General features: G+C 41.5%; 1 protein-coding gene across 2 annotated transcripts in view; it reads left to right on the forward strand.

Annotated features, from left to right (window-relative positions):
- The window catches only part of AASS (aminoadipate-semialdehyde synthase), an 82645-nt gene extending 55320 nt beyond the window's left edge, over positions 1-27325 (forward strand). For both annotated transcript variants that reach the window (XM_040343734.1, XM_040343735.1), the window contains exons 17-24: positions 8157-8265; positions 12650-12790; positions 14211-14378; positions 17509-17604; positions 20001-20116; positions 21023-21111; positions 22349-22525; positions 26535-27325. In XM_040343734.1, the coding sequence (XP_040199668.1) occupies positions 8157-8265; positions 12650-12790; positions 14211-14378; positions 17509-17604; positions 20001-20116; positions 21023-21111; positions 22349-22525; positions 26535-26653 (1015 nt within the window). In that variant the 3' untranslated portion in view covers positions 26654-27325. The remainder of the gene's footprint in view (positions 1-8156; positions 8266-12649; positions 12791-14210; positions 14379-17508; positions 17605-20000; positions 20117-21022; positions 21112-22348; positions 22526-26534) is intronic.
- Positions 27326-27685: the final 360 nt, after the last annotated feature.

Consider the following 27685-nt stretch of genomic DNA (forward strand, 5'->3'; position numbering starts at 1 on the left):
GTGAACCTAACATTAGGGAGCATCTCACAAATAATGACATTTTTTGTTGTAGTGGATGCCTCTAAAAGCTGACTCGTATTTTAGTGCAGAGTTCTTCATGCAAGCAGGAAGTCACATTTCTAGGAGCGTTCTGTACACCAACAGAACACACAGAACACCTTCAGGTTGCCATATTACCTTGCAAATTACAGTGCTGCAGTATCTAAATGAAATGTAAATACAATATGGTTTGTGTAGCATATGTATATGCTATAATAATTATTTGCTATATTTTTTTCCACATGAAAGTAGTTAGTTACCCTTTTGAGTTGGAACTATTGCATTTGTACATTGTAAGTGCTAAAACTGCTTACTCTTAAAGCGGGAGTTCACCCATTTATAAATTTTTTTTTTTCCTCCCCTTAGATTCCTGCTCGTTCGGTCTAGGGGAATCGGCTATTTGTATTAAAATATGAGCAGTACTTACCCGTTTTCGAGCTGCATCTTCTTCCGTCGCTTCCGGGTATGGGTCTTCGGGAGCGGGCGTTCCTTCTTGATTGACAGTCTTCCGAGAGGCTTCCGACGGTCGCATCCATCGCGTCACTCGTAGCCGAAAGAAGCCGAACGTCGGTGCGGCTCTATACTGCGCCTGCGCACCGACGTTCGGCTTCTTTCGGAAAATCGTGACGCGATGGATGCGACCGTCGGAAGCCTCTCGGAAGACTGTCAATCAAGAAGGAACGCCCATTCCCGAAGCCCATACCCGGAAGCGACGGAGAGGATGCATCTCGTAAACGGGTAAGTACTGCACATATTTTAAAATAAATAGCCGATTCCCCTAGTAAAAACAAACAGGAATCTAAGGGGGAAAAGTGCCCTCTAAGGGTGAACCCCCGCTTTAAATGCTTTTATATAGGTTCATTATTGGTAATTTTAAGCCATTGCGCTTATATAAAGATAGGGCAATGTATGGAGCAAAGCTGACATGAATCGGTATTGAATAGCCAGGATGGGAGATAGTGTATTGTGACAACCACACCAGAAATATTAACCTTTTTACGCCAACTGTATGCAAATATGTGGCCAGACTGGACTTTTTTCTGTGGGGTTGCATATTTCCGTATCTCCCGTTGTGCTTGGGCATTTAGATTTGTTTTACCCTTGGGCACAAAGGGGTTCACATTAATCAGTTGTTTAGCATCTTCCTGCAGGGTTGGCGGGTGAACAATGGCCAGGTAGGGCAAGCCGAGACACTGAAATTGTGTATGCAGGTCTCTTACTCAAAGCTATAAATGGGATCACCAACACAGAGAAATGGTGCTCATCTCTAGTACAGAGTAGCATTTTAGCTAAAAAAAAAAAAGGAATAGAATTTTATGTTTTTTTTTTTTTTTTTTTTTTTTTCATGCAAGCACTATAAAATAACAGGTTAAAAATTGTACACACGTGCATGCTTGTAAAACGGTTACCTTTTTCCTTTCCATATCTTATTTATATGCCATCCTGCAGAGTCTGTTCCATTATGCCCTCTTAGCATTTAGCATTAGTAGTAGATAATGAAGGTGTTAATACTGTCTGAGCAAAGTGCTGTAATCATTCTTTGCAAGGGACCAGGCCTGTAATGGAATAATCCTATCCCCACTTGCCTTCCCTCCCTCCTGCTCTTTTATTTTTAGCCACTTGTTAATTGTTTTGACTAAATGCTACTGTCAGTCCTATGAAAACATAAGGCAGGACTGATAGGGTCCACATTGCTCTGTGTACTGATATGCTCTGTAGGCAAAGGAATATAATGACATGCTAAGAGGGAAGTGTGTTAAGCCTATTACCTCTGAGTTGTGTAGCTTGCAGAGCTCAAACTGACAAGTTATAGAGAACCCTAGGTTGCTGCACAGCAGCTATGAAACCTATTGAGAAATCAACGAGGAATGCATGCACCATTTTTATGAAACTTTGTAGTGTTTGCAATAAAAAATAAACGTTAGTTCTGCATTAAAGTGGAAGCACGATGTAGAACAAACATTTGTGAATCTATAAAATATCTTTCCTGCTAAATGAATGCTTCTCTCTTTACATATGTGTTCTGTTTATTTTGGGCACTGCAGCAAGTCCAATTTACATGTATTTCTACAATAAACAGTTTAAAGAGCGCCAACTCCACATCCACAACTGAAGAACAATTAAACAAATGCTTGACCTCTTACTTAATGAAGCATTCCGCATTAAACACAGAAACCATAGTCTTTCTGGGTTTCATGCTGCTCATATATTTTTTTTTTTTTTTTTTAATGTTGAGGTTGCATGTATGCCTGAGATCATACTACACCCATAATTAACAGACCACAGATTTGATTCTACAAAAGCCCAGGGCATTTTTTTTTCTTTTTTGAAACCAGGTTAAAAACTCCAAAATTAAAAAATTAAAATATTAAACCTATGTAGTGCTACCCCCGCAGGAGCCGGTGGCACAGACAGGCACATGAATTTCTCAATCAGTCCTGAGACACTAAGCAGTCCTCTACAGCTTTGTTTTTTATTTGGGGGAATTTTGTTGGGGAAGGGTTATTATTAGGTGACCATTTTATCAGTAGAAGCTCATCAGGGACACGACCTATATATATTCAGTATATACACACTCCTCTTCTTCTACCTCCAGCACAAACTTGCTTGTTGAACTACAACGCCCAGGACCAGGTAGCACTTTGGTTTGATCCAACAAAATCTTAGTTGGATCCTTGTGAATGCCCTTTGCAGGCAGGGACTTTGGTGCCAGCCAGGGCTCGACAAATCCCAGTCGCCATGGCGACTAGAAATAGTGTCCGGGCGACTTGACAGTTTTTTTTTTTTGTGAGCTGGCGCCATCTGGTGGTGAGCCATTGGTATTACAAGTTATTACCACCAGATGTGAGCTGGCGCCATCTGGTGGTGGCCTTTGTTATTACGAGTTAAGCATTACAAGTTAAACAGCAATTCTAATGTCATTTTTCACTATTTTCACTGCCATCTTCTTCCCTCTAATTAGAACCCCCAAACATTATATATATTTTTTATCCTAACACCCTAGAGAATAAAATGGCGATCGTTGCAATACTTTGTCACGCCGTATTTGCGCAGCGGTCTTACAAGCGCACTTTTTTGGGAAAAAATTACACTTTTTTTAATTAAAAAATAAGACAACAGTAAAGTTATCCCCATTTTTTGTAATATTCTGAAAGATAATGTTAGGCAGAGTAAATTCATACCCAACATGTCACGCTTCAAAATTGCGTCCGCTCGTGGAATGCCGACAAACTTTTACCCTTTAAAATCTTCATAGGCGACTCTTAAAAAAAATCTACAGGTTGCATGTTTTGAGTTAGAGGAGGTCTAGGGCTAGAATTATTGCTCTCGCTCTACCAATCGCGGAGATACCTCACATGTGTGGTTTGAACACCGTTTCCATATGCGCGCGCTGCTCACGTATGTTTTCGCTTCTGCGCGCAAGCTCGTCGGGACAGGGTGCGTTTTCTGGCTCCTAACTTTTTTAGCTGGCTCCTAGATTCCAAGCAAATTTGTCAAACCCTGGTGCCAGCTGTCCTATTCCTTTGACTACTGCTTCCAGTACCATCGCTTCAGGCACCGCCTGGCTGCAGCTGCCCCTTTCCCTGGCCCTCCTGGCCACTTCTCCACAGTCCTCCCAGGCTGCTTGCACCCAGTCCCTTCAGGCATGCCTCCCCAGCCTGCTTGGCTATCTTCCTCCTTGGTGATTTGCCTGGCAATGTTCTCCAGCTTTCCTCCCCTTGCTCCTGTTCAGGATTCCACTGTGTGTCTTGAAGAGGGGTCCCTTCCGCATATATATATATATATATATATATATATATATATATATATATATATATATATATATATTCCAGATATTATATTCTATGGTTTGTGAAATGATTACTTTTTGAGTGATTTTTTTATTACATTTATAATATTATATATTTTTATATTGCATTCCAACTTTTAATTGAAAAACGAGCTGATTTTAATTTTTTGGGTTATTTGAAGCAAATATTTATAAGTTCACATGCTGTAGATTTGGATCATTTTATGAGATTAAAATTCAAGAGAAGATTGCTACATTTTAAAGGGGCAAGGGCTTTTATACAATTGGACTCATGCATAATACTTGCCTATAGTAGGCGACCAGTATAAACTACTTGGCATGTTCACCAATGCCAGGAGCCTGGCGGACCAGATGGGAGAACTAGAGATACTGTTTTTTAATGAGGAGAATTTAGATTTTGTGGGAATTTTAGAGACTTGGTTTAACAGCTCTCGTGATTGCCTGGCAACCATTTTAAGGGTATTCCCTTTTATCGCAGGGATAGGGAGGGTAAAAAAGGGGGAGGGGTATACTATGACTGTATATCAAGAATAATGTACAAGTGAATGTGAGAGCTGACTTCACTAGGAGAGCTAGGGAGGAGGTGGAATCCTTATGGGTAGAGCTCCAAAGGGATGAATTTAAGGGGAAAGTAATACTTGGAGTATGCTATATGCCCCCTAACCTGAGAGGGAGACGAACCTCCTATCACAAACTGGATTAGCGGCAAGGATGGGAGGTGTCATAATGGGGGATTTTAATTATCCAGACAGACTGAACAGAAGGAACCACACATTCGTCTAGGGCTCGCCAGTTCCTAAATGCTTGCAGGACAGTTTCTTGGGTCAGATGGTAGACGCACCAACTAGAAACAAAGCCTTACAAGACCTACAGACCTGATCACAGATGTGGAAATGAGGGAAAATGTAGGAAACGGCGATCACAGGTCAATTAGCTTCAGTATAAATCGCACAAATCGAAAAGATAAGGGGAATACAAAGACACAGCTTCCCTAAACTACAAACCTTGCTAGAAGGTATACATTGGGATAAAATCTTAGGAACAAAGAACACGGAGGAAAGATGGGTTTGCTTTAAGAGCATATTGAATAAGGGCATTAGTCAGTGCATCCCATTTGGAAATAAATTTAAAAGAACGAACAGAAGTCCTGCATGGCTTAACTCCAATGTAAAAATGCATATAACAGCAAAAAAGAAGGCCTTCATAAAATACAAGGCTGAGGGAATCATCATCAGCATTCAGACTTTACAAAAAAATGCAACAAGAAATGTAAGGGTGCCCATAGAGCGGCTAAGATAGAACACGAAAGACACATAGCAAAAAATAAATAAATGTAAGTATATAAACAGTAAAAGAGGGAGAAAAGGCCATATTTGCCCCATAAATAATGAATAAGAGAATCTGGTTACAAAGGATGGTGAGATGGTGAAGGTATTGAATTTATTCTTCTCCTTTTCACAAGGGAATCGGGGGGGCTTCAGTAACCAAAACTGCAGTGTTTATCATGACACATCACAGGAAGCACCCTCATGGTTAACAGAGGACAGAATTAGAAATATATAGACTTGAAAAAGTGACCAGATGGCTTGCACCCGAGGGTCCTTGGGGAACTCGGTCAAGTAATTGCCAGACCATTGTTACTAATTTTTACTGACAGTCTACTGGTACCAACTGATTAAAGAAAAGTCAATGTAGCACCGATATTTAAAAAAGGGCCAAAATACATCACTGGGAATTACAGACCAGTTAGCCTAACAACATCAATAGTATGCAAGCTCTTGGAGGGGATGAAAAGGGACTATATACAAGATTTTTAGTAATGAAAACTGTATCGTTGGCAGTAATTGGTATGGATTCTCGAACAATCATTCTTGCCAAACCAATCTTTTAACCTTCTATGAGGAGGTGAGCTGCCACCTAGATAAAAGACCTGTAGACCTGGTGTATCTGGATTTTGCAAAGGCATTTGACACAGTTCCCTATAAAACGTTTACTGTACAAAGGTAAGGTCAGTTGGCATGGGGTGAGTACATGGATTGAAAACTGACTACTAGGGCGAGTTCAGAGGGTAGTGATAAATGGGGAGTACTCAGAACGGTCAGGGGTGGAAAGTGGGGTCCCCTAGGGTTCTGTCCTGGGATCCTATTTAATTTATTCATAAACTACCTGGAAGGTGGGGTGAACAGCTCAATCTCTGTATTTGCGGACAATACTAAGCTAAGCAGGGCAATAACTTCTCCGCAAGATGTGGAAACCTTGCAAGTAGATCTGAACAATCTAATGGGGCAGGCAACTACATGGCAAATGAGGTTTAATGTGGAGAAATTTTAAATAATGCATTTGGGTGGCAAAAATATGAATGCAATCTAGCACTGGGGGAATCAAGGATGGAAAGGGACCTCTGGGGGTCCTAGTAGATGACAGGCTCGTCAATGGCATGCAATGCCAAACTGCTGCTAACAAAGCAAACTGAATATTGGCATGCCTTAAAGGGGATTAACTCAAGAGATAAAACGATAATTCTGTCACTCTACGAGATTCTGGTCCGGCCGCACCTGGAGTATGCTGTCCAGTTCTGGGCACCAGTCCTCAGGAAGCATGTGCTGGAAATGGAGCGAGTCTAGAGAAAAGCAACAAAACTAATAAAAGGAACTGAAGGATATTCGTTGTGAAGAAAGGTTACGAGAACTGAACTTATTCTCTCTGGAGAAGAGATCCTTGAGAAGAGATATGATTTAAATACCGTATTGGTGACCCCCACAATAGGGTTAAAACTTTTCTGCGGAAGGGAGTTTAATAAGACTCATCACCACTCATTAAAATGAGAAGAAAAGCAGTTTAACCTTTAAACTACGTAGAGGAATCTTTACTGTAAGAGCGGCAAGGATGTGAAATTCCCTTCCACAAACGGTGGTTTCAGTGGGGAGCGTCAATGGTTTCTTGAAACTATTAGATAAGCACCTGAACAATCGCAACATGCAGGAATATACAATGTAATACTGACATAAAATCACGCTCATAGTTTGAACTTGATGGACTTGTCTTTTTTTTTTTAACCTCTCCTACTATGTAACTATAGTGTAAATATCTCCTAAATGTGCACCGTTTAGGAGATATTTACTGTATATTCAGTTAGTGACATCACTGGCGCATGCGCTCTGAAGGAACCCATGCTGTTTCTTGAAAGCCATGTGCCATGGACGATGGCTCCCATGCCAGTCACAGAGCCAGAGTCTACAAACCCAGAAGCAAAAGTGGAGAACATGGAAGCGGCCTCCAGCTCTGACATCTTGGCGCAGGAGGGCTTTGTAAGGCAAGTTTAACATAATGTGCTAGTATGCGATGCATGCTAGCACATTATGGCTTCACCTTGCAGGGGTTGCAGGATTTTTACAACCGCTTTAATGATGGAGGAGAAAAAATTGCCATATGAAAAAAATATGTCGGCACTAAAAAGTTTCCTAAAGACACAAATTGCGTACAGACATCATTTGGAAGCATGACTTTGACAGGGAGGAAGTTGCACAGGGTCCAGAAAAAATATACTCTCGCTGAACATGTGAGGCATTTTCTAGCTTTTTCAGGGTATTGGAAAGGTAAATTAAGCGATCTTTCTTATTTTACCACAGTTGAACTCTTGCTAAGATAGCATTAGTAGCTGATTAAAGGTTTAGCAAATTTTTTTACCAAAAAACTGCCTATGCAGATAATGCCTGTGCAGCATTGACTAATGATGTCCTTGCTATAGGTGTAGGCCATTTACGTACTTCATAAAGCCTGACTGCAATACTCCCAGGATGTTGCTAAGTGAGTCCTAATCATTACTCCTCGCTCTTTCTCGGATTCAAATCCCCTTGCATGTAATTTCTCTCTCTTCTTGTGCAATAGCTCAGAAGAGTTAAGCATTTTGAGAGCTCACTCCTGTGAAGGAGGAGGTAAACAATAATGACCAGGCCCTACTTGGCAATGTCCTGGGTGTATTCCAGTCAGGCTTCATTAGTTAAGTAAATTGCCTACACTTATAGCAAGAGCATAGGTCAAAGTTGCACAATTTGTATCTACAGATGCCCCTTATTTGCCTAGGCAGTTTTTTGTTAAAGGTGAACTAACCCTTTTTTGCTTGTTGCTTGCAGCTGTACAATAATACATTTAATAGCATTGCATATTCAGTAGTCTTTATCTGGTAAAATATAGGGAAATACCTAGAAATTGACCGTTTGTCTTGCAAGCAATCATGTCCTGAGTATTTGGTTTGCATTCTTACGCTTTTTTTTTTTTTAATTGTTTGTTTTGCAACATGTTGCAGTGCTGAAGACTCTGGAATAACGATAGTTGGTGAAATGGGGTTGGATCCAGGCCTTGATCATATGCTGGCCATGGAATGCTTTGATAAAGCTAAAGATGTGGGCGCCTCTGTAAGTATTTATACAAATATAAGCCTTGTGTTAGGAAACCTTGTTTTAACAGAATCTGTCACACAACTTAACACCTATTTTGTATGTAGGGCAGTGTAGCTGAATAAGCTGAGCTTTGCTGCTCCAGAACTAGTAAGCACACTTAATCTGGGAATGGCTGCACATACTAGGGATGGATTTTTGCTTTTCCTCAAATCCCCTTTAATGCTCAACCTACTGAAGCATAGTAGGATACAGGCTTCTCTGTCTCCCTAGGTGCTCGGGGAGAGCTGCTGGCGATCTGACCCACTCCAGCCTCCCTGAGGCAGCGCCGGCATGTACAGCCGCCATTTTGCTGGGGCTGAGAAGAGTCTTGGCCACGCTTGAAATGATTCTTCCTATGAGCAGGTCACCAGGTTGACGTTGCTCAGGCACATGTGGAGGAGGCAGGGCAAAAACTGATGCCTATTTCTGGTCCTGTGCAGTGGCACTATGGGAGTCCGGAAGCGGCGTGTGAAGCCACGTACGGAGTGCAACACATCTGCTATGGAGGACACAGCGTCTGCAACTGTGGGCACAGGCACTAGCAAGGCTCAGGTAGGGGGCAGTTAATTAAATCTGCCAATTTCCTTTACCTGGGGTTTCCGGTCTTCTTTTCCGGGGGCCTGTCTGGGCACTGGAGGCTGTGTTTTTTTTCCCTCCCTCTTAGTGCACCTTGTTGAATGATCCAGAGTCAGAGACTGGGTCTCACCAGTTGTCCCCTGGCTTTATTTCCTTTTTTTTTTTTTGTTTCCTTTCTCAGGCCAAAAGCTCTGACACAGGAAAAAGGAAATGACCTTCATACAAAGCTAAGAAGGGAGAGAATTGGGGGGAAAAGCCCTATGCAGTACTTGCATTGCTTCTTGATTCAAAGAGGAATCTGCTTCAGTTTGTAATGACTTTGTTGCCTCTGTAAAGAAGGAACTCTATGCCACGATTCAGTCATTCCCGAACAGTCACTGGAAGGCATGAGGAAGAGCCCTCTCCAAGTTTAAACTATCCCTGGAAGAGGTTAACAGAGGTTAACAGGCTTCTTGGAACCATAGATGTTACCCTTGGCCTAAACTAAGAATAAAAGGATCCAACACTGCATGATCGTATGCGGGTTTAAGTGAGACTAAGGGGCAGACATTTCCGGTACATTCTGTTTCGAATTTCATAAACCATGGCAAGAACCGGAGAAAAAAGCTATTTTCTCAAGAACCCCTCTGTGGTATGGAACAAGATCCCCAAGCTGTCTTTTTGCAGGCCTCTAGGTCCTAGCCTTTTGAAGGCATGGGGCTCCTAAGGGTTCCAATGGATAAGCGAATGGATCTTTTGCTCAAGAGATCTTGGCAATCGATCATGAGCAATTTAAAACCAGCCATGCCTACAACATGCGTGGCTAGAAACGTGGAATATTGGGTTAACCATCTAAAAGCTTATGTATTGGCAGATTCACCCAAACAGGAGATATTGGATTTTTTCACTACCTTGTCCACCGTGGTATCCTATATGGCGCTTCCTTCAGCCAAAGCAATTACAATGTCGGCTAGGTCAGCAGCCTTTACAAATTCAGCAAGAAGAGCATTGTGGCTGAAGACTTGGCCAGGCGATGTGGTGTTGCCTGGCCTGGTCTAGTCATAGCTATGACTAAGCATTAGTTGTTAATGCGAAACGCGTCAACTGTCTATCCCACTGTATGCTGTTGTGTGCTGTGCATTTTTTCCTTTTTACAATAAAGAGCACGTCTTTTTTCAACAAGACTTTTTGGAGTGCGGCTGTCCATCCATTCTCCCACCTGCTTAATTCTATGCATTGCCAGCACCCGTGTGATTCCTGAGTGGACATTGATTACCTGCCTGTGCTCACCTGGAGCGGCGGTCTCCCTACCTATCGAGCCTTATTTCCATCTTGGAGTTTTTGCAGGACAAGGCAGATAAGGGACTAGCAGTCAGTACCTTGAAAGTACAGGTTGCTGCTCTAGCGGTTTTATTAGAGAAATCTGTGGCCTCTGAACCGCTGGTAGTCCCTTTTTTTTTTTTTTTTTTTAGGGCTCTTGCAAGATTAAAGCCAGCTCCGATCAAAAATGTTTCTAAATGGGACCTGTCTGTAGTCCTGCAATCCCTGGAAAGGGGTCCATTTGAACCTCTGGAAGAAACGTCACTCAAATGCCTCACTCTTAAAACTGTTTTCCTTATCGCTAATTACTTCAGCATGCAGGATCAGTGAGCTACATGCTCTGTCGATTTGGGAATCTTGCCTCTGTGTTTTTGGAAAGAGTTATCCTTGGAAAAGATGCAAAATTCTTACCGAAGGTAGCCTCAATGCATGTTCACAAGACATTGTGCTCCCAACCTTATGTGCTAACCCATCGGGAGAGGAGACTTTTTTTTTTTTTCATATGTTGGATGTCAAAAGAACTTTGTTAGGTTATAGAGATAACAAAGTACTTTAGACATTTAGACTCGTTATTTGTAATTTTTTCGGGTAACAGGAAAGAATGCCAGTGATATGACAGAGATCACTGCTCCCGATCACAGGAAACCGTACATCCCTGACATGTCACTAGGCAGAACAGGGAAATGCCTTGTTTACACAGGCATCTCCTCGTTCTGCCTCTCTGTCTTATGACCGCGGGCTGCTGGTGAACTTTAAATTTGTGGGACCCGCGGGCACACTTGTGCGATGGGCGGGCGCCCGCAAGGTGGCAAAATTAAAGGGGCATACTGGTATGCCCATTTGCCTGCCTGTGCCATTCTGCCAACTTGTATGTGCGTGCGGCGGTTGGTAAGTGGAGGAAGGAGGTGTTTCCTGTGGTCCGGTGGGAGTAGTCGCAATCTCTCAGGTGCTGTCCTGAAAGACTTACAAACAAGTTACCAGTAAGTCTAACTTAAATTTTCCTTCACGTTTGTTTGCCGGAAGTCACTATTTATGTATTTTAAATTTTTTCCTAGTAACCTCTTACAAAAAATATAAAACACCTATTTATTTGATTTGTGTAGCGGTTGGTTGCTACTAGTTACAGCATCCACACATTCCACCCTGCTGCCAGACATCCGATAGACACACTCCTTTTAGTCAATGAACAGTCTTCTTGCTTGTTTTTGTTATTTTATTAGGGGGTTGAACTTGGTTGGGGTAAAGGGACATGGGATGCCCATATAATTAGTGCTTTGAAGAATATAGTAACTGCCACACTTCCCAAAAAGGACAAGATGGCTGACCCTGAACTTGACTGTCTTTTACCTCAGAGCAGTTCTTCCTCCAGCACACTACTTTCTGTCAGTCTTGGTAATCCTGTCACGCCATCAGAACATGACTTAGGCCTCACTCTGAATAAGTTCCACTTAATTTACTTGACCCTTTGTAGGCTGGGGCCTGCAGTACCCCTTCATGGCGACAACCGTTTACTTGAGAAGATTAAATGGTGAAGGACTACTGATCCCAGCAAGTCCGACTTGCAAATCCTGCCCTCATGGCTGCATCGATTTGACACAAACTCCAGTCTCTTCCTCTGGCTCTACATCCAGCTCCCTTGGCATGCCTCTTTCAGATCTCTCCACTGTGCTTTCACTCACCGACCCCTGTCATGGATCCTTCCTGAAGGACTTACTCCCGATTTTAACTTGCAAGCAACAAATGTCAGAAATGGTCTTAGTCATGAAAGGGTTAAAGAAGTGTAGGAATGGCAAAATAAAACAAATCTATACTCGCCTAAGTGATCCTATGGCTGCTTGTTGTTGAAGTGATTGTAAATGATTGGAAGCTCTCGCGGCTCCTCCCCTCATCAGATAACCCCCTGGGAGTAGCGATCCCCCGGGGGGGTTACCTTGCGGGCACGCTCCAGAAGTCATTCATTCGGCGTCCATAGCCGCCGAATATATGACCCGCCCCCGGTACCCACATCATTATATTTGATTGACCGCAGCGGGAGCTAATGGCTGCACTGCTATCAATCAATCTGCTATCAATCTATCCAATCAAGAGCCAGAACCCCATACAGAGGATGGTGCTTCCCCGAAACAGCCCCTTTGATTTCTCGGTCTGCTCTGAGCATAGAGCAGTAACTAAGCTCACTGGGGAGGGGACAGGAGTAGCTGGCTCAGGGTCCCATTAATGCGCAGAGTGGCTGAGCCATCTGGCAATCCCAACATTACTGTCAGGATCTTTCCAGAGCCTGGAGTGGCTCTGTAATGTCAAGTAAGTACACTGCTGTGACCAGGAAGAGAAGTGTGACCAATATATCTTTGACCATACTTCTCTAAGGCAAAACCACCCAGGTATACACTTTACAGACAGAAAAATTTAATTTTAATTGGATAGACCTTGACAATGCCAATTCATGACAAATAATCACACACCTCTTCTTCTTTTTTTTTTGCAGGTAGAGTCCTACGTCTCCTTTTGTGGGGGTCTTCCAGCTCCAGAGTATTCCGACAATCCACTGAGGTATAAGTTCAGCTGGAACCCACTTAGTGTTCTCGTAAATACAATACAGCCTGCCACTTATCTGAAGAATGGAGAGGTTAGTGATGACCAACGATTCCATTTATTAAAGCAAATAATGCTTTGCTGTTGTCCAGATCTAACTACAATCAGATAGTACACTTCATTTGTCTTTTGCACTGTAGCAATGCAACATTGAAGGGGGTGTGGGCAGGACAGGAGGAAGGAAGCCAGGTATAATGCTGGAAAAGAACTAGGATTAATGCCAGAATGAGTAAGAGCAGATGGTAGGGACAAGAGGGGCGAATAGAGTAATAGGAGGGGAAACTGGGGGGAGCTGAATATAAAAACCTCTCCTAACCATGCAGGGACTAGGAACAGTGCTGCAAATGCATTCAAATTCAAAATTTAAACTCGCTGGTCCTTCAAGCCAGAGACAGGTGGTGTTCTCCAGATTACTATCTGCAAGAGCATAGCATGGTGCACAGAAATGATGCTTGGTGAAACGGCAGATTCCCTGGTCTATGCATCCTGTGTGGATTCTGTAATGTAATGTGTCTCTAAAATGATGCTTCTAGAAATCGAACTGCCATACTGAGGACACGTAAACGGGTGTTCTTTTCAAATGTGGCCTTTTTCTATTCGAATGCAGTACTGCTGAAACAAATGTGCTCAATACAAATGCAAGGTTTAATAAGAAAGGGTTGTGTTTGATCCACTTTGACTGCAAATTTAAATGCCCCTTAATGGGGCTTTGCTTTATGAAATAATAAAAAGCAACCTCTAAACTCTCATCTACACTACTCCGGTTAGGTCAACGAGCACGAGTTCTGATTCTGACCACCACTTGAATTCTATTACCACACCACACTATTCTGTACATGAACTACATCCTGCTAATTATCCAAACCTATACCATTATTATTTCTATTTATCCACTGTCAAACTGCAAAATCAGGCAAAGCAAGCAGAAAAATGTAAAAACCTCATATATATGTATGTGTGTATATATATATGTATGTGTGTGTGTGTGTGTGTGTGTGTGTGTGTGTGTGTGTGTGTATATATGTGTGTGTGTGTATGTATATATATATATATATATATATATATATATATATATATATATATATATATATATATATATATATATATATATATATATATATATATATATAATATATATAATATATATATATATATATATATATTTATTGTAGTTCGAACTCTATCTTTTTCACATAAATAAAAAAAAATTGTCCACTGCTCCACGTGAACAGTCATCAGCAGTACTTGATGGTGTCTAGGCAATTTTGCAAGTGTCTTGGTAAATTCTCACAATATTTTCATATCCTTAATTAAAATCCTAACTAAAGGCACTTCACTGACTGCTATTTATTGGGTTTCACTGATAAATAGAAGTGTGCAGGCAGGTTCCCCCTCGTTCATACTGAACTTTTTCTTTTAATGGTTTTAATTGTTTGTTTATTTTTTTCTCATAGGTTGTTAATATTGCAGCTGGAGGCTCACTGCTGGAGTCTGTTACTGTCATGGACTGTTTTCCTGGACTGAACCTAGAAGGCTTCCCAAACAGAGACAGTACTAAATATGCAGAACCCTATGGCATTCAGTCAGCCCATACATTGATGAGAGGGACACTGAGGTACAAGGTATGATGTTTCTGCTCATTTGTATTTGAAATGGGCATCTTTTTTGCGATACGGCACTGCGTGACTTAAACTGACAATTGCGCGGTTGTGCGACATTGTACCCAAACAAAATTGATGTCCTTTTTTTCTCTTCACCAATAGCGCTTTCTTTTGGTGGTATTTGCTTATTTCTGTGGTTTTTATTTTGAAAATACTAAAGATTTTTTACTTTTTGATATACAATCCTCCCCCAAAAAATGTAAAAAATGTCATCAGTTTAGGCCAATATGTATTCTTCTACATATTTTTGGTAAAAAAAAAAACTCTAAGCGTATTTTGATTGGTTTGCACAAAAGTTATAGCGTCTACAAAATAGGGGATAGATTTATGGCATTTTTATTTATTATTTTTTACCAGTAATGGCGGTGATCAGCCATTTTTTTTTTTGTGTTACTACAACATTGCGGCGGGGGGGGGGTGGACTGACTGGGAGTACAGAGAGCTCGCTGTTCCTAATCGCTAGGAACAGACTATCGCACTGTACTCCCCTGACAGAATGGGGATCCTTCTTGTTTACATTGACAGGTCCCTGTTCTGCCTCTGTGGAGCAATCGCAGGTGGCCGGCGGACATCGCAGCCACGCTCATCAGTGCCGTGGGCGCGCCCACTGTATCTATTGCACGAAGCGCCATACTGGTACGACGATTGATAGAGCCCCCCTGCTGCAGTATAACAGCTGCTCGGCAAGTGGTTAAAGTGTATGTAAATTAAAACCATGAACTTCTCTTATATACTTCATTTTGACTTGTTAAATATAATTTTATTATACTGTATAAGCCATTGAAAAATTTGTATGCAAGTGCTACAAATGTGTTGATCCTGACAAATCTTGTGAACTGATAACATCCTGTACGTGCTTTCTCTGACTCTTTATCAATTAACTTCCTTATGTTACAGTATATACTGTAGTTCTAGCATGCTTCCTGTCCTAGGATGACAACCCCCACCTCTATAGATACAGTATAACAGTATAGTGAGTGTTGTGGTATTGTCAAGATCACCAGGTGAAAATAAAGGGGGAAAAAAGCCTGATAAAAAGAAAACTAATATGGCTATCGCATCTACAGTGCCTTTTTTTTTTTTTTTTTTTATTATTATTTTTATTTTTTTTTTATTTTTTTACAAAAGGTGCATCTATTTTTCTATTTACTGATTATGTGACTTCTGATGGCAATTGGTTCCACTAGATTTTAGTTGGGGGTATCAGAGTAAAGGGGGCTGAATACAAATGCAGGCCACACTTTTCTCATGTTTTTTACGTAAAAAAGGTTGAAAATCATTTTATTTTCCTTCCACTTTGTGTTAGTCTATCACATAAAATACATTTACGTTTTTGGTTGTAACATGAAAAAGGGACTAGTAAGCTGTAATTTTGTTCTTGTGTTTTAGATATGCTTTAACTCTGCAAGCTAACAATGTAGGCTAAATGTTGAAATAAGGCTGTAAGCATTTTAGGTAGACATGTTCAATTTGTTTCGTTCCAAAGACAAATTCAGACACATTTTTGGCAAGTCCCTTATTAACCACTTGCTGACCACCTTCCGCATATATACTGCAGTAAGGCAGCTCGGCTGCGCAAACTGATGTTCTTGTGGTAGTGTGGGCGGGCGCCCGCATGGATACCCATAATCGCGGTACAGAGAGGCAGAACAGGTATCTGCCTATGTAAACAAGGTGGATCCCCGTTCTGACGTGACAATATTGAGATCTGCTGTTCCTAGTGATGGTGATCTCTGTGCTGTGCCAGTAAGCCCATCCCCCACACAGTTAGAACACACCCAGGGAACACAGTTAATCCCATGAGCACCCCTAGTGTTACCCCTGCTTTGCCAGTGTCATTTATCAATCGTGCTTTTTTTTTTTTAAAACACTGATCACTGTAATGTCACTGGTCCCCAAAAAGTGCCACTTGGGGTCAGATTTGTCTGCTGCAATATCGCAGTATCGCTAAAAATTGCAGATTGCCGCTATTACCAGTAAAACAAACAAACAAAAATATTTAAAGCCCCTAAATCTATCCCCTAATTTGTAGACATTGTTCGTCGTAATTGACATTATATTATATTTTTTCGGTGAATGAGTAGGGATACTATGTACCTCCTACTCATTCACTTTGGGGGGGGGGACAGGATCTGAGGGCCCCCTTATTTTTAAAGGGGATTCCAGATTCTGATGAGCCGCCCCACCTCCAGATTCTGATGAGACCCCCACAACCACTGGGCCAGGGTTGTGAGGAAGAGGCCCATGTTGAGGGCATGTGGCCTGGCATAGTTCAGGTTCCTGACCTACCAGGCTGCTTGCTCAGGTAAGGGTCTGGTATAGCTTATGGAAAACCCCAACCCATTTTTTTTTCCCTCACTGGCAAATCACAATTTAGAAACCTAATCCCAATATGGGGAAAAACATACTACCAACACATTCCTATTTAGGAACACCTGAATTGATTATGTTATTGCAAACTGTTATAACCTGCGAGAATTAGGCATGTCTATCTACATTTCTGAATTTTCTACTACGTAACTTGACATGTCTGAGGGAATGCTTTACTAAAGCAGTTTGAAGTTAAGTGAGCCTGCCTGTGTCCCAATCCATATGCAGGGGAATTAAAAGAAATTCTGCAATTGATGATTGCATGTCTGCTGTTTTTGCAGGTACTGTATAAGTTATCGCTTTGGTAAATCAGTTTTATCTGATTTATGGTTATTTTTCTTAAAATATTATATGCATTTTAGTGCTATTATTTTGTAGGATAATAAAGACTTGTCCAATTTTTGGAACCCACAATCTATTGGCATTACTGATTAATGGACACTTAAAATCAGTAAATCTACAGCTGCAGTGGAACCATGTTACAGCATGCGTTAGTTTCCTGGCTAGTCTTGTAAACTATATACTAGCAGGTATTTTTGGCTGTATGTTAGACTGGGGCTTAACCCACAAGTGCCCCAGTTGTCTAGGTCTAGTGATGCATATGCTGTTAAGGGAGAGGCTGACAATGAATTAACATGGCTAATCCCTTGCAAAAAGAAGTTGTGATCTCTTCTTGTTTGCTGATGATGTTACTTGAAGGTCCTATTCATTGTTTCCACAGGGATTTGCTAAAGCAATGAGTGGCTTTGTGAAATTAGGACTAATAAATGGAGATCCTTGTCCATTGCTAGCTGTGGATGCTCCAGTAGTAAGTTGGGTGAGTAACTATTTATATTACACTTTGTTTCTGCATGTTAACGCAAGTGGACATATAATTGCATTTGTAAAAGCTTATGTTTAGCTCAAAGTGGCGTTCCACCCAAAAATGGAACTTCCGCTTTTCGGAAGCCTGCCCCCCCCCCCCTCCAGTGTCACATTTGACAACTTTCAGGGGGGGAGCAGATACCTGTGTAATGCAGGTACTTTGCTCCCACTTCCGGGCATAGATACCCGAACCGCTGTGTAAGAAGACCGGGCACCTTGCAAAGAAAAGTTCTTCAGGATCCATCTGTCTGCACAATGTGGGACATGACCATATTATGAACATGTTCCCTAAACTGAGTGCTGTTACATTGCGACAAAATTTTCCATTTAACCCCTTTTGTCCTATGCATTTCTCATCTCATGTTCATATAATAGGAGGTGCCAAAACCGTAAATTACGATTTTTAGAGATAATGAGGTGAAAATGAATCGTGAAAAAAATGTTTTCAATTTATGGAAAAGTGTTCTGTGAATTTAACCTCTTGACCACTGGGCACTTAAACCCCCTTCCTGACCAGACCAATTTTCAGCTTTCGGTGCTCTCACAATTTGAATGACAATTACTCCGTCATACAACATTGTACCCATTTGAAATTTGTGTCCTTTTTTTTCACACAAATAGAGCTTTCTTTTGGTGGTATTTGATCACCTCTGGGTTTTTTATTTTTTGCGCTATAAAAGAAAAACGACCGAAAATTCTGTAAAAAAAAAAAAAAAATACTTGTTTCTGTCATATTCGCAGGTTATTTCTCACACACAGCATATGCATAGCACGAATGACACCCCAAAACACATTCTGCTATTCCTCCCGAGTATGGCGATACCCCATGTGTGCAACTTTTACACGGCGTGGCCACATACAGAGGCCCAACATGCAGGGAGCGCCATCAGGCGTTCTGGAGCACCCAGGCCAATTCTGACATTTCTCTCCTACATGGAAAAATCACAATTTATTTGCTAGAAAACTACATAGAACCCCAAAACATTATATATGCGGAGTATTGGGGTATTGCGGAGTATTGGGGTATTGCGGAGTATTGGGGTATTGCGGAGTATTGGGGTATTGCGGAGTATTGGGGTATTGCGGAGTATTGGGGTATTGCGGAGTATTGGGGTATTGCGGAGTATTGGGGTATTGCGGAGTATTGGGGTATTGCGGAGTATTGGGGTATTGCGGAGTATTGGGGTATTGCGGAGTATTGGGGTATTGCGGAGTATTGGGGTATTGCGGAGTATTGGGGTATTGCGGAGTATTGGGGTATTGCGGAGTATTGGGGTATTGCGGAGTATTGGGGTATTGCGGAGTATTGGGGTATTGCGGAGTATTGGGGTATTGGGGGTATTGGGGTATTGGGGGTATTGGGGTATTGGGGGTATTGGGGTATTGGGGGTATTGCAGAGTATTGGGGGTATTGCAGAGTATTGGGGGTATTGCAGAGTATTGGGGGTATTGCAGAGTATTGGGGGTATTGCAGAGTATTGGGGGTATTGCAGAGTATTGGGGGTATTGCAGAGTATTGGGTATTGCAGAGTATTGCGCAGGGTATGGGGGTATGGCAGAGTATGGGGGTATGGCAGAGTATGGCAGAGTATGGCAGAGTATGGCAGAGTATGGCAGAGTATGGCGCAGGGATAGCTGAGCTGGGATGGATGGATGGCTGGATCTGTGACTGCAGTTGTCACAGATCCAGCCACAGCACTGCTGACACCCACACCCCCTTCCCCCCCCCCCCTCCTCTCCTCTCCTCTCGCACTGTACCGAACGGTACAGAGAGGAGAGGGAGGAACCGGCGTCATCAAATGACGCCGGTTTGTTTACAAGTGATCGCTCCGTCATTTGACGGAGCGATCACGTGGTAAACAGCCGCGATTCGCGGCAATTTACTGTGATCCGTGATGCGCCGGGTCTTCTAGACCCGGCGAGCACGGACACTTCCGCGAGCGCGCCCCAGGGGACGCGCAAACGCGGAAGTGCACGAGGACGTCCCGGGGACGTCCTGTCACAGTAACTCGACCGCGCTGTAGCAGTATTTTTGCTATAGCGCGGTCGGCAAGTGGTTAAATAACTATTCATTTGTTGTCATTTGTAGTGTGTTTAATGGACAGTAAAACACGGATAATAGGGCTTGTTTATATTAAAAAAAAAAAAATGGTGGCGTGCTCCCCAACCATCAACGTTTTACTTGTTTATACTAGTGAGATCACATAAGCTAGCTTTGATAAGTTGCCATGGATTTTCTCTCTTCCTGCATTTATTACTTTTGGATCAATCAACCTAGTGTGATTTCTAACAGCTGTACACAGTGTAACTAACCTTCTCTGCATTGCTTTAACTAATTATGACATGCAGAGAGAGCTCATCTGTCATCTGCTGAAGGTTCCATCCTCCACTAGTATTGGCCACATTAAGGAAATCGTGTACAACAAGATCGGAAGGGATGATAGCAACCTGGAAGCTATCGAGTGGTAAGTGCAGTTTTTTATTATTACTATTTACCCTGCTCAAAATTAGGAAAGCTAAAATCCCCTTAAAGCCAATTGTATGTTCTTAAAGGAGTTGTAAAGAAAACATTTTTTTCACCTTAATGCAATCTAATGCCCCCCCCCCCCCCCCCCCCCGTTATACTTACCTGACCCCTCGAAAGTCCCGCGCGGTCCCGAGATCTTCGCCGCTCAGCCTGGCCGCTAAATGGCTAGAGCAGATGGATTGAGAGCAGCGCAGCCATTGGCTGACGCTGCTGTCAATCGCATCCAGTGACGTGGCGCGCCGAGGGGCGGGGCCATGTGATACAGTGAGTGGCTATGGCTGCTCGCTGTATCATGGGAGCGCGCCTGCAATTACTGAAAAATGGGCAAGAAATCATAAATTCTGCCAGGGTATATAAACTTATGAGCACAACTGTATGATCACCAGTTTTTATAAGAGGAGAGTGTCTGGGCATTATAGGCATACTTAACATGTTCCTTTTTTATGAATGATGTACGAGGCTAGGTGTTGTCACTGTTTTGCTATGCAGTGCATTTACAAGAAAATTATGTACGTAACGCAGGCCTACAGTTTTTATAGTATGCTGACGAGATGAATCGTGACAATCAAGCATGTCTTTCGCTAAAGAAGACTTAAACTTGCTGTGTGTATGGGATTTTTTGTACTAACCCCACACTGGGAATGGGGGTAGGGATACACTGATGTAATGGAGAGGCTACAATACTGTGTGACAGTGTTATTTGGTTCCTTTTTATTAGTCGTAGCAGCATAGTAAACTTTTGGCTTGTATGTTTTATATTTTCAACAATATATTGTTAATATGCATATCTTTTTGGTTGTCTGCGGTAATAGCTGTTTGACTGTATATGCTGTGATTTTTCTAGGTTTGGCCTTCTAGGTGAAGAACCAGTGCCTGTTGCAGAATCTGTTGTTGGTGCACTAGCTAAGCATCTAGAAATTCTGCTTTCTTTTGGTAGGTAACATCATTTCTGGACAATGTGTGCAGTTTACTGTTTATTTTTAAATGTACACCTTGTAGGCAAGACCACTCCATGGTTAGGAACAATACAGTGTCATTCAAAGTTAGTTTGGTTGGGTATTGGGAAACCACCATCAGTCTAAACCAGAAGATAAACTGCTATTAGCATGTTTCTCTAATAATCCAGATTTTACTGAGCGGACCACACAGTCCAGTCTTTTGGGCATCCAGGATTGGTAATGCTGAGCTATTTCTAGCCTCATTATCTATTCTTGGCTGACTGGAGTTGATCCCAGCATTCCGCTCTAGCTATCTTCTAGTAGGTTCAGTGTGTTTCTCATTTAAATATGCTGTTCTACTCAATACTGTTTTATAAAGAGTGTTTTTTTGAGCGCTGGTGAACATCTGTTAGCCTGGCCTTAGTCCTCTAACATTACTCACAGAGCTGTTGCTCATTAAAGGTTTTTGTTTGTACTGCCTTTGTCTGTTATCACTAGTGATTGTATTTCATAACCCCAAATGGGCAGCACATTCTAAAGCTGGTCATAGACGTTTAGTGGGGTTTTTTTTGTTCAGATTCTTCCATCCACACAAACGACATGGATGGGGATTCCCCCACCAGGGCATTGTGTTCTTCCATTCTGAATACACTTATCAGTGGCTGAAACTAGCAAAAAAAATGAGTAACGGTGCAGATGGGAAGGACACAATAAAAAAACTTGGGGAGATTTTAATTGTAAAAAAATATATATACATAAAAAAGGGTCTAGCCACATGATTAACAGTTTGGATTCCTAAGCAAATGTACGGTAATGTGGCCACAGATTGTAGATTTCCCTTCTTTCATCAAAAAAAGTGTACAGAACTCTATATCCATATTTTTACAGTATTTATTACAGGTACTTGTATAGTGCTGTCAGTTTACATATACTGTATATTGTACATTCACATCGGTCCCTGCCCTCAAGGAGCTTGCAATCTAAGGTCTATACCTCACACTCATACATGCATGTTTTTAGCCCCTATGTCCATAATTTTACATTTATCAACATTAAACATCATGCTTGGCAGCAACCCGTTTTAGCAAACGTTTTCCCTTGAAAATACTTCAGGTTTTGAAGGGTGTAATGTAACATTGAGCCAATCACTATTTACATATTTTTTTACATTTAGAATTTAAAATTGTGCTTTTCTTTTTAATTTTGAAGTCTGTTTTACACTATTACACTAGGTCCTGGAGAACGGGACATGATTGTTATGAGAAATGATATTGGCATCAGACATCCCTCTGGACATTTGGAAGCTAAAAATATAAGCTTGGTGGTATATGGAGATGTAAATGGCTACTCTGCTATGTCAAAAACTGTGGGCTATCCCACTGCTATTGCCGCTAAAATGGTTTTGGATGGTAAGTATTTTTTTTTTTTTAGCCTCTCACACTTCCAATGTCTGCAAAAGCTAATTACTCAGAAAACTAGGAAAATGTGAGATTTGAAAATGTGAGATTGACTGTCTTCAATGTGTTCCATGGTATATCTAATGCCTTGAAAATTATTTTATACTCCTCCTGACTGATACCCTTTAATAATAAGATCCAGCTGAACTTTATTTGGGGGTTAATCAGAGGCACTTTAAATTATGGCAGGTGTGATTGGTTAATTCTGAACACCGCCACATAGTTATAGTGCACACCTATGCAACCACATTTTTTTATTTTTACTTGCACCCCCCCAAAAAGATTTCGGTTTGTTTTTCAATTGAGTTGTACAATTTATAGATCACATTAAAGGTGGAAAAAGTTCGTAAATTATTTCTTCTGTCCAGGGGTGGTCTTTATATAAATGTTTTTGATGTTTTCTATTATGCCTGCTTTATCTTCCAAGCAAATCTTCATGTCATAATGCCTTATGGTTTACACATTCTCTACTCCATAGTAGTGTGCTGCAGAAAGTGGGATTGGGAGATACTGGTGGGAAAGGAAAGACACCGCATGGGGGGGATGCTAAAGGTAGAGAGGTAATACGAGGGGGTTGATTTGGGTGGAAAGTTACTAAATCTGCAACTTGGCTAGCCGTTGCACTAGTGAGTCTGTGAACTCAAAATTGCTTTGAGCTGATTACTTTGGGGTTCAGCTTAACATGGGGGCATTGGTTAACAGAGTATAGTATATCAATCTCCTTCTTTTGCCCATTCTATTCTGGCTTGCAGCACTTTCAAACCCACAGAAAAGCCAGGTAAGCACTGGGGCCAGAAAGGGAGGGCAGAAGTGATCAGTTGGCTTTCCTACTGCCCAAATTGATTCTAACGGTGAAGAGCCAGCTGATAACTGGGTCCCTAAACACCCACTGGGACCTAGGGCCAGGCTCTTAAATTGAAATAACTCCAGTTTAAAAAAAAAAAAGAAATGCTGACTGTTAGAATATTCTTTCAAATTCATAATTTGATTCATTCATAAATTCATTTCTACAAGTGGGTTATACTACGGCCTACAGGATATTAAGCACCAGCAAACAAAACTGTTAACAAAGAAGAAAAAGCACGCCAGGACACCAAATTGTTTAATATCACAAAGCAGCTGGCACAATGCCCTATTGCATGGTATGTATAAATTGGAAAAAAATTGATGCAGCGCAATAAAAAAAAAAGAGAGAAATCGCCAAAATATTTACATACGAGTGTGTACATATTGGTTGAGAAAAGGTCCCACTGCAGAGCCTAATGCCGCGTACACAGGAGAAAAATTAAATTTGTTTAAATGGTCATTAAAAACGATCGTGTAGGCTCCAGAGCATTTTTCTCGACGAGAAAAATAGGCATTACAAATTTAGAACCTGCTCTATTTTTTCACGTCGTGAAAAATGGTCGTGTGTAGGCTTTAGCGGTGGGGGGAAAAAAACGCGCATTCTCAGAAGCAAGTTATGAGAAGGAACATTTGCATAATCAGCCCAAAGTTTGGCACTATTCTAATGGAACTTCCCCTTTATAGTGCCGTTGTACGTCACCGCGCTTTGCTCGAGCATTTTTTTTTTACGATCGTGTGTATGCAAGGCAGGCTTGACGAGAATCACGTCGAGAAAAACTTATTTTTTTCCATGACATAAAAAACGGTCGTGTGTACGCGGCATAATCGTTATTGAAAAGTCCCCTTGTCTATATTGTGAAAAATTGAAGATTGCAAATCCCAAATAGAACCTCCTGGGCTTTTTTTTTTTTTTTTATGCGTTGAATTTTTTCCCAACAAAACTGTTGGCCAGCTTTAACCTGTCCAACTTCTATCCTGCTCTAATTGTTTTGCCTAGTGTTTTAGAAGAGTGGCATCTCACTGCTGAGAAGCAAACCCTTTTCCAACCTTATTTTTCATCGAGCAGGTGTTTTTACTCGCTGTAAAGCCAAAAGGCCCTTTTTATGCAGTTTGCGGATTAGCAGATTTTAAGTATGGCATAATATGTAACAGCCTTCAATGTGACCCTAAGGCACTAAGGATCACTGCTCACAAAGAGCAGCACAATAGAAGTATTTTATTAGAGGCTACAACTCTTACAGTTTGCCCTCCCTTTCTGTTTGTCTCGCTGCTGCACCTCGGGTCTTCATCAGATTGCTACCCCCTGTATTTGTTCTGCTTAGTTCACAGGGCATAGCCATATTGGGATACTTGGCCGCTTCATTTTGAGAGAACAGTTAGAACAGGCCTTGTCTACCAATGTCGGTCAAACTATTCAGACTCTGCACAGGGTTGTTCTGAAAATTCCAGTTACCTGCCAACTATACCAACCCGCTGGCTTTGCCACTTTTAGAGTCACTGACCTTATCTGCATGTTCCAGTGACTGAAAGTGTTGCCTCAGGAGGTCTAAGTCTTTTACACGGAGCGGATCCGTATAGATCCGCTCTGTTTGCCTGTTTGGCTCAGCGGGGATTCCTCCGTTAATCCCCGCTGAGCTGTCGGCGGACCCTGCACACAGTGAAGAGACCACCCTGTCTCTCCTCCGCTCTCCCCTATGGGGAATCGGATGAATACGGACCGTGTGTCCGTATTCATCCGTTCCGCCGGACGGAAGAAAAATAGGGTCTTTGCGGTTGCGGACGTTAGCGGATGCATCATCCGCTAATGTCTGCAATCCCATAGGGATACATTACAAGTCCGTAAACGGTGCAAAGTGACTATCCCACACGACACCCAGGGATGTGCATCCAAAACCAGGAAAGGGGGATGGGTACTCTTACCCCAAAATGTGGACACACACGCCGGCAGCAGTGTATCAATCGAGCATATCTAGACGTCCGGGACTCACTTCCCAACCGTGGATCCTGTAGGAGGAACTGGTGTAGACCAAAACGATAGGGCCAGTGACAATCCAACACCTAGGATGGTAGGGATATTAATCCTGGTATGCAAAGTATTTTTCACAGATTTTTCTATTCCTTAAGCTTCAGAACGGCAATATTTTTGTTTCACCACACAGCAGCTTTGGTTTAAAACGATGCCATCTGTAGCACAACAGCTGAGATTTTCATAGGGCGCTGGAGATGCAAAGGCTCAGGGAGGGGTCCATAAGAACATTTTTCACTTTATAGCACATGTTTTTTTTTTCCTAACCATTTTTTGCCACTTCACTTGTTTTATGTATTTTCTGACACTCACCAGGAAACTTTCATATTGAGCGCTGCATTTTTTCTGTTTCTATTATTTGAACAATTAATCTTATTGGTAATGCTGGCTGCTTTCTAGTTACTAGTAGCGCAACTTTTTCCATTTGTTTCTTAGGCTCTATATGAATAGTAGAAAACTACTGTAAATGCAGTTACAAACCTAACAATTCTGTAAACGTTATACACATGCATTTTAAAGCGGAGCTCCACCAAGGAATTTTTTTTTTTTTTTAATATATATATATATACATGAGTGCCTGTTGCTAGGCAGATCGTCCTAATCTGCCACTTCCTGATCCGCGGTCTGTCTTCATTCTTCTGTTCCTCAGCTGCTTCCTGTGGAGCGGTGTCTTCTGGGACATTGTGTGTGTGTGTGTGTGTCCCAGGAGACGTCATTTATTCACGGCGCGCCGCGCGGCTCACGCATGCGCAGTAGGGCCGCAAGGCTTCACTTCCCGATTCCCCGCCCGAGGATGGCCGCGGAGCTGCCGAGACCCGAGCGTTTGCTCGGCTTCGGCTGCAGTCATCGCGGGCACCCTGGACAACCAAGTCTCCTTAGTAAAAGTCAGCAGCTACAGTGTTAGTTGCTGTTGACTTTTTTTTTTTTTTTACCGGTCCTCCACTTTAAGTATATGTTTGCATTTAAACATCATAATATTTTAGGTCCACTGCTTTGCTAAAATGCTTACAAGGATATCTGTCACAGAATAAAGTGATTTGGTGGCGTTTGTACGTTATATACCCTACATTGATTTCTATTTCCTTTCAGGTGAAATTGATGGCAAAGGTTTGGTAATTCCTCTGACTAAGAATATCTATGGGCCAATCCTAGAACGAGTTAAAGAAGAAGGCATTTTTTACAATTTAAAAAGCACTTTCTCCCTTTAAGTGATATTAAGAGGGCCTGTGCATTATACTGAACTGTTTAATTTATATATTGTCAAATATTATGTTAAACTATGGCGCGAGAGTAATTTTTTTTACAAGCACAGCTGCTTTTTGCTCAGTACAAAACGAATTATGGAACAAAGAAGATTTTGGTTTGGTTTATGAATGTACTAAAACATACCAAACTGCCTGTTTGCATTTGTCATACTTTCTTATGTGTCAAATTTTAAAATTGTTTTGCTTGAACATAAAAACTCCTTGTCATTCTTCAGCCGATTTTGATTGTGAAAAAGGAAGTCCTGGGACAATTCTGTCATAAACTGCTTTAAAATGAGTAACGGTTTTAAGAGCTTTATTGATTAAATTGAAAATGTCAGCAAAAAAAACAAATTTTGCATAAATGCATTTGCATTATGGATAGAAAATAGCCATCACAGCTTATGTTTGAAGCAAGGTCATGTTGCTTAAAATATACTGTATACATAATAAATATATATGTGTAGCGCTTATACAATGTCAATCATAACAAAAAACATTGAAATACATTTTACGAATAATTGTGTCATTCAAATAAACGACAACAAGACATTTATAAATAGCAAATGTGCATCAACTGAGTGTTGGATGACAAAAGTAAGAAATATATAATAAAGTCCATGTGTGATGAAATTCCACCAAGTGAATGAGTGAAAAGTGTCAAAACATCAATTTTTGACGACTTCCGTGTTTAGTAATAACCCGCCACCGGAAAGAATGCAGGCTTACCGGAACAAATGGACTTAAGGGGACGTATGTCACCCAAAGTCGAAACAGGCTTGTATAGAGTACAATCACAAACGGTAGATGGAAGGATTGTGGTTTAGATGGACATCATAACCTCTGATAAGCGATGATTTGAATATGGCAAGACCTGTGATGGAGAATTGGGTCCCGAACTGGTTTCTCAAGTGATGTCAATATTGTAAGGAGATAGGAAAGTAAAGTGGCCACATAGCGTAATCTTGTTTAAATAAATAAAAAGATTTATTGCAG

Source organism: Rana temporaria, chromosome 3 (assembly GCF_905171775.1).
Source record: "Rana temporaria chromosome 3, aRanTem1.1, whole genome shotgun sequence".
In the NCBI taxonomy this organism is placed as follows: Eukaryota; Metazoa; Chordata; class Amphibia; order Anura; family Ranidae; genus Rana; species Rana temporaria.